Here is a 6,429-nt window from a genome sequence, read left to right as displayed (position 1 = left end):
TGGACAGCTGAAAGGGATCCTGGATCAGTCACAAGACAGTTCAGACACACATGATGAGTGCAAGGAGCTCTGAAAAGGGAGATTTATTTCATCATCATACAAAAATTCCCCCAAGAGGTTTCAGGGTTTTGTTTTTTTGTTTTTAATTTCTTTACAAAAACAAACATTTTAAACGGCGTTCAGTGTCCCTTACAGATTATTTTGATTCCAAATCAATGGCTCTGTTCCAGACATGTCCAGTTCCTCCTTTCCCTCAGCAATTTCAGTCGAGTGAGACTTAAATATCCGTGCCCTCCCTATGAAAATGAGCTGCATGTACCAGGAAGTCTGTTCAGGAAGCTTTAAGTATGGAATACTGACAAAGCTAAAAAGAGGAAAGCAAGTTAGTGGACATGATTAAAACACAGCCAGGGTGAAGTTGACAGTCTGGTCTAATTTCAAATGCAAGGTCAGTGCTTTAGTCCTCGGTGTCAAAGGTCAAATGTCTCCACCAGTGAATCTGAACCTCTTCTTCCATCGTTGTGATGCTTTCTGGCCATCCCGATCAGTAGAAGTGAGCCGTTTAGTGTACCTAGCCCATCAGGTATCCCCTGTAAAACAACAAGCTCATGTGTAAAAGTGCCGTCTCAGATTATTCAATGGTAAACGGATGAGTAGAACCAAGCGGCCACTTACGGCAGCTTCATGCGCATGAACACTCTGGCCATGAAGAAGCTGAGGAGCACACTGACGAACCCGATGAAGAGCAACAGGAAGCGGTTGAGTTTGGGAATGTTGGGTGCGTTCGAGCGGTCCAGGATTATGAAGCCCAGGCCTCCCATTGTGAAGAGGAAACTAGAGGCCAGTCCTTCCATGATGTACTGGCCATTTACCCTAGAGAGAAATGCGGTTGCATTGTCGAGACTTTACTTTTAAAACTGTATCACGAGTCAGTCTAATTCTCCTAAACGCTTTTCAATGTTGATGGTTCCATACCTGTAAGCCAAGAAGGCCACTGGCCGTTGGTGTCCGTGCTCGTCTGTCATTGAACCTACACTTGGTGGTTCAACTATGACGTCGTAGATGATTCCTATGGAGTACATTAAGAATAAGAAATCATACTGAAACAGTATCAACTGTTCAATCTGACTTAAACAGTAAGTACTTTTAGAATATCCACCCGCGTGACAACAGAGCGTCTCCTCAGCTAAACGCAAAGATGCTCTCCATCTGATGCTAGCTAAGTCTAAGACTAGCTAAAGTTAAACTCCTCTCTTCCATGATTTAACTGTGTTTGCAAACGTCAATTCAAGCAAGCTGCTGCTGCCAATGTGGAACCAAGTCTACGTTATCTGCGGTTGGTCGGTAAAAGAGAGCTGACGTGTTGTTGGTCAAAGTCATCAAAACACATCTGGTTAGCATAGATGTTAGCTTAGCCCAGGTAGCTTACCTCCGGTGATGAGAAAGTAGGACACAATAACGACTGCATACACGGTCATTGCCGACGGCATGTGCAGCCATGACGGTTTCTTCAGTTTTATATTTGGGCATTCGAGCACAGCAAACGGTATACTATATAAAGTCTCCATGGTCCGTGTCTATCGATCCTGCTGTCTCCGCAACAGCTGCAGCTGCTGGCTCTGTAAACGTCTGAACAGCGACTACGGTGACGTGTCCCGGAAGTAAAGCGAGTTCGACGTTTTACACAGCTTTTACTTCGCAAAAAGTAAAATCTATTCACATTTTTTTTTATTTCTACCTGCAGCATGAGGAAACACGGCCTTTAACCTTAAATTATAAAGTCAAGATCATGACGAATTTTTCGGACTTGAAAATGACGGTCATTGTCGCGGTAGTTTGACGTCACCCCCTTAAATCATTTCCAAGACTGAATCATGAATACACGCCTTTTGATTTAAATATGTATTAATTTGACTTATATCCATCAAAAATGAATGACATTTCACATTTCCTGTCACTGATTTCTTGTACTTCTCCTATGATGGAGTCAATTGGATTTTATTTTTTTTTAATAGGACAATTTTCTGCAAACCACGTCAGATACTATGCCGTACCATGACGGTCATAAAGTATTATGTACATTTGAGGATTTATTGTGTTTTCGCAAAGTACCTACATTTCCTCCACTTTCTTTTTTTTCTTTCTTGTTGACTCTTCAGGAAGACAGCCGTCTACTTGTCACTGTCCTCTTAATAACTGCAGACTTGAGCGTTTCATTTCTATTTCAAGTGGTTGAAATGCCCAAGCTTTACATTCTGATTACGTTTGTCATGTCATTGGTGGATTGCTCTGGTCTTCAAAATCAAACTTGGCCTGAGTGCTTAAGTCTTCCTTTATTCAAGAACCTGCACTGCAGCACTCAGGTTGTTAGGTCAAGCTACCGCACAGCTGTCCTAACACTTAAAACATGGAGTTCGGCAATCTAATGTATCTGCAGCGAATGTGATGTTTGTTAGATGCAACATGTCAATAACAAGACAACAGGAAGTTAGTTTGTATGTTTTTTATTGTGGCAGTACAAATACAGTTTACTTAGACTTTTGGCTCTGTGCCTGTGCCTTGAGCACCTTGACAACGATCTTCTGCTCCTCTATCAGGAAAGCACGCTTGATCCTGAGAAGAAAAAAGAAAAAAGAAAAAAAGACAACAGTTCAGTTGAATCACCGATCGGGGATTGCCAAAGGTCACGTCACACTGGCTCTATCCATGTCCTCAAGGTTAAAAACAGCTGCATTTCTATTTTTTTTTTTTTAAATGATCTCTTGGGCGAAAGAAAAAAAAAAAGGATGTTAGTTTGTTTACCTGTCACGCACACACTTGGCGCACATGGAGCCTCCGTAGGCCCTGCTGACGTGCTTCTTGGTCTTGGAGAGCCTCATTAGAACCTGAGGTCTAACAGCCCGAATCTACGAGGCAGAATACAGCAACCGTGAGAACAGAACAGGTAGACACACTTAGAGGAGATCAAGCAGCTTCCGCCTGCATTAAAAGTCCGTACCAATGTTCTAGTAAGCAGCTCAAGAGACAGGGAGAAGGATGTGTAAATCACACAGACAAACTGCCTGCACTGGTTGTTAAAAACAAAAACCACAAAAAGAAAAAGAAACACCCAAAATTTGAAAAGGCTGCCTCAATCTGCACTTAAGATGGAGAAATCTCAAAATCGTCAAACCTCAGCAAGGCACGACAATTGTTTAAGGCCAAATGTGTGTAAAATAGGTTCAAATTAACATGGCGCTGCCAATCTATCGTGTTCTGAAACGTTCGAAAATATCGGATAGAGGACCCCCCCCCCAAAATAACGCCATTGACCATCTATAGATTTCTCAACAAAAGTGAGTGTGAAAATAACATTCCCTCAAATACTGTGAATCATACTACAATTACATCACTTTTTTTAATTGCCCAGCCTAAAACTGTGCAAAGACGCTCAAGTGAGGCACCGAGTCACAACACTGCAGCATCCAATTCACCTTGATGTAACGAAAATAAATTTGATTTTGCACTGAAACATGAAAGGTTTCAGGATTTCTCACCGTGTTTAATAGATTTTTAGAAACTTAACTTTTCTAAACAAAACCACCGGTAAATAGTGAGTGACCTTGCTCGCAAAAATCACGAAACAAGTCAACGTCCACAATCGGTTCCATTCCTGCGGCACCGAGGTCAAACGTAAGATGATGGGGGGCCGAGAGTAGTTGAGACATTTTGAATGAAAAGTCAAATTACTTGGAGGGAGACCTCAGGAACACAAGGTTTTACCGGCAAGTGTGAACCGTGTTCTGGTCTCATGGCTGCAGGAGTTCCTACATATGTCTTTATCTGAGGTGGGTGAAGTCAATCCTGCACCATCTCAACTTTTCAAGCAGTTAGACACTGTATAATGATAGGCTTTTCAAAATAAATCAAGATAAGACTACACTTTACACAGACTATTCGGTTCACTGTACTGCACATGCAGGAAAATACCTGAGTTACTTTAAAGGAAGGGAGGCAGGAGCATCATTTCTGCACAAGTATTTCTTCTAAATATTAACGTGATGAATCTTAGGTGGTCCGGTGAGACGAGCTAAGAGCCTTCCACATGATACAAGACTTTACTTACACCGCGCAGTCTTCCTGGGCAGATGCCACATGCCGACTTGGGGGCTTTGCCAACCTTCTTGGTGTACAGGTACACAATCCGGTTACCAGGCGTCCGCGACCTGCAGGCAAAAAACCACAGGCGCTGTATTCAACTTGGCTATACATGAGCTCAGTTAGCTATAATGCTAACGGAGTCACAACCACAGCAGACGCATTCACCGGTGGTACTCACAGTCTAGTTTTATTAGAGGCGGTGTTGTAGGACAACCGACGGCGGTATGTGAGACGCTGCACCATCTTGAAGCTGTAAACACGGATCAGACAGGTTAAAAACATGATGCTAGCATGCTAGTCCGTCTTAATATTGCTAGCGCCGGCGCCCAGGTTGGAAGCCAGTCTTTTTTTTTTTTTAAACAAATTTAGACCTTTTTTAAGATTCACAATCTCATTGTTCAATGCCGTATGAGGACAAATACTGACATGTCTGCAATTCGGGTTGCTCCATCTTTAACTATAAAGGTTTAGCATTTGACAGCGGCCTACGACAGCCTGAGACAGAATGTCAAAAAAAGCCACACAGAACTCACAATCGGCTGAAATCGCCACACGCACTTTGTAAGAGTAATTTTCTCTTAGGATCACTTTTACGTAAAAAAGAATAGATTCATTCTAAAACAAAGGATTACTCTGGATTGACGAGTTAAATTTATCGGGGGAAAACAGAAGCAGCCATACCTGCAATCGCCGCAACCGGAAGAGGAAGTTGGTAGGCGGGACTTAAAGGTTAAAGCGCCTCCATGTCGGATGTTTGAAAGCTGCTGTTTGTTACTCTGCTCCCTGCTGGTGGTTAAACCGACATAAAACGATGACGGACTACTTCAAAATGAGTAATCAAGATTGTAATTTAGCGTTTTACAATAATAACGTAAGAAAAAAAAGTTAAAATTGAAGCTTTTAAGACACTTTCAATGCTGGTACACAAAATTTACCGATTTTTCTTTTTTAATTGTTGAAACTTTGAGACTTTTGTTTTTGTCAAGGAGCAACTGTGTTTATTTACCATTTTACCATGTTTTCTTTGGGGATGAAGAAGTGATAAGGGAGGCTCTTCGACTCCGTGAGGACGCAGGCAGGAGGCAGGAGTTTCTGCGGACCAGGTCACTGCTGACTTTCACCTTTGTTCAAGGTTTGCGCAGGACGCTGAAATAAAAGAAGGTCAGTTGTAGCAGAAAATCTAAAACTATCAAGTTGCCATGACAGTTTTAGATTTTCTGCCAAATCTGTTCTTCTATTGCACCTCGTGTCTCTATAAAATTGCCTGCCCTGGTTGATTTAATTAGCTGCACACGTGTGTTTTCCCGCACCAAGACTGAGTCTTGGCTTATGCGGGAAAGGGGCCTTTTTAAGGACGCCATGTAAAGACGATGCATCAATTTTTCACTAGATGGCAGCAGAGATACGGCAGGCTGCGAGGTGGCATGGACAGATTCTCCAGCCCAGGATCTCATCCTCAAATGCTGCAATAAACTTCAATGCAAGTTATACAATTCGGTAAGTGAATTTTGTTCGTATGAATCATAACAAGATATTAAGATATTCTAACTCATAAGTCATGGGGCCCCATTAGGTTCACCTTGGTCCACCGGATGTAACATTCAATGAATAAATTACGACAGCTACTCCGAATAAGACGACTACTCCTGACAATAATTAGTTAGAAATCAGTACGTTTCAGTTTTGGCTCCCCAAGGGATAACGTTTTAGCACGTCTGATCCAGAGGGGAAAAAAAAGCGCATACCCCTCTGCCAAAAAAAAACCCATTTAAAACCAATAGAGTTGTTTTTTTTTGTTGTAGTTGTTGTTGTTTTTTTGCTACGTTGAACAGGTCTTCCTCTAAATTTAACGGGTTCCGTGCCACACTCGGTGGCCAATTTCTTGGATGGATCTATTTCATTATCATATGCAATGCAATGGGAAAAAAAGAAAACTAACAAAACAAAAGGCCTCCCCCCCAAAAAAACCAACGTTCCAGATTGGTAACAAATTAGCAGAAGCAGGTGAGGGGTTAATTGATTCAGTGTATATAATGAATAAAAAAAAGGACTGCTCTTAAATTACACAGTTAAACTTAAAACATATTTTTGCAAATGAAAGGCACATGAAGAACCTTTCTGTGAGGCAACAGCACAAACCACTGGACCACTGTGCTGCCCACTCCTCAACATAGATAGATATATCATATCTGCTGTCATCAGAATTTTTAAGATAAAATTTAGATATTTCAAAAAAAAAAAAACATTCCATGTCTTTGCTGGAAAAAAAACCATGTATGTTTTGACAAA

The 6,429-nt window shown here is 41.6% G+C and overlaps 3 protein-coding genes across 4 annotated transcripts in view; 1 reads left to right on the top strand and 2 right to left on the bottom strand.

The window, feature by feature from the left end:
• Positions 1-64: 64 nt before the first annotated feature.
• Positions 65-1,787, bottom strand: ostc (oligosaccharyltransferase complex subunit). The gene is made up of 4 exons (XM_086197670.1): positions 1,430-1,787; positions 976-1,069; positions 676-873; positions 65-590 (listed from the first exon to the last, which is right to left on the bottom strand). The coding sequence occupies exons 1-4, from the start codon at positions 1,566-1,568 to the stop codon at positions 572-574; spliced, it is 450 nt and encodes a 149-aa protein (XP_086053796.1). The 5' UTR covers positions 1,569-1,787; the 3' UTR covers positions 65-571.
• A 700-nt stretch (positions 1,788-2,487) lies between these two features.
• rpl34 (ribosomal protein L34) lies at positions 2,488-4,909 on the bottom strand. Of its 2 annotated transcripts, none has more exons than XM_086197668.1 (5): positions 4,822-4,909; positions 4,319-4,390; positions 4,106-4,205; positions 2,803-2,906; positions 2,488-2,613 (listed from the first exon to the last, which is right to left on the bottom strand). In XM_086197668.1, exons 2-5 carry the CDS (start codon positions 4,381-4,383, stop codon positions 2,529-2,531), a joined length of 354 nt encoding a protein of 117 aa, XP_086053794.1. In that variant the 5' UTR covers positions 4,384-4,390; positions 4,822-4,909; the 3' UTR covers positions 2,488-2,528. The 2 variants fall into 2 exon arrangements, with proteins under 2 accessions (XP_086053794.1, XP_086053795.1); XM_086197669.1 differs by lacking the exon at positions 4,822-4,909 and adding an exon at positions 4,674-4,812.
• A 229-nt stretch (positions 4,910-5,138) lies between these two features.
• Positions 5,139-6,429, top strand: part of slc24a2a (solute carrier family 24 member 2a) — a 58,816-nt gene continuing 57,525 nt past the window's right edge. Inside the window, exons 1-2 of the mRNA XM_086197657.1 lie at positions 5,139-5,301; positions 5,531-5,637. The gene's annotated coding sequence lies outside the window, so the exon portion shown is untranslated. The remainder of the gene's footprint in view (positions 5,302-5,530; positions 5,638-6,429) is intronic.

The sequence above is a fragment of the Aulostomus chinensis genome, chromosome 24 (assembly GCF_037954235.1).
Source record: "Aulostomus chinensis isolate RoL2024-O1b breed Wild chromosome 24, RoL_Achi_v1.0, whole genome shotgun sequence".
NCBI lineage: Eukaryota > Metazoa > Chordata > Actinopteri > Syngnathiformes > Aulostomidae > Aulostomus > Aulostomus chinensis.
The sequence above is the reverse complement of the archived record's forward strand: the minus strand, read 5'-3'. Positions and strand labels throughout refer to the sequence as shown.

Excerpts from the sequence above, each read along its gene's own strand:
- ostc (XM_086197670.1), bottom strand. The coding sequence starts at position 1,568 with ATGGAGACTTTATATAGTATACCGTTTGCTGTGCTCGAATGCCCAAAT. Across the intron at positions 1,070-1,429 it reads CTACTTTCTCATCACCGGAG|GAATCATCTACGACGTCATA; the intron begins GTAAGCTACCTG and ends TGTACTCCATAG. Across the intron at positions 874-975 it reads GTGGCCTTCTTGGCTTACAG|GGTAAATGGCCAGTACATCA; the intron begins GTATGGAACCAT and ends ATTTCTCTCTAG.
- rpl34 (XM_086197668.1), bottom strand. The coding sequence starts at position 4,383 with ATGGTGCAGCGTCTCACATACCGCCGTCGGTTGTCCTACAACACCGCC. Across the intron at positions 4,206-4,318 it reads GCCTCTAATAAAACTAGACT|GTCGCGGACGCCTGGTAACC; the intron begins GTGAGTACCACC and ends TTTTGCCTGCAG. Across the intron at positions 2,907-4,105 it reads GCCCAGGAAGACTGCGCGGT|ATTCGGGCTGTTAGACCTCA; the intron begins GTAAGTAAAGTC and ends TCTGCCTCGTAG.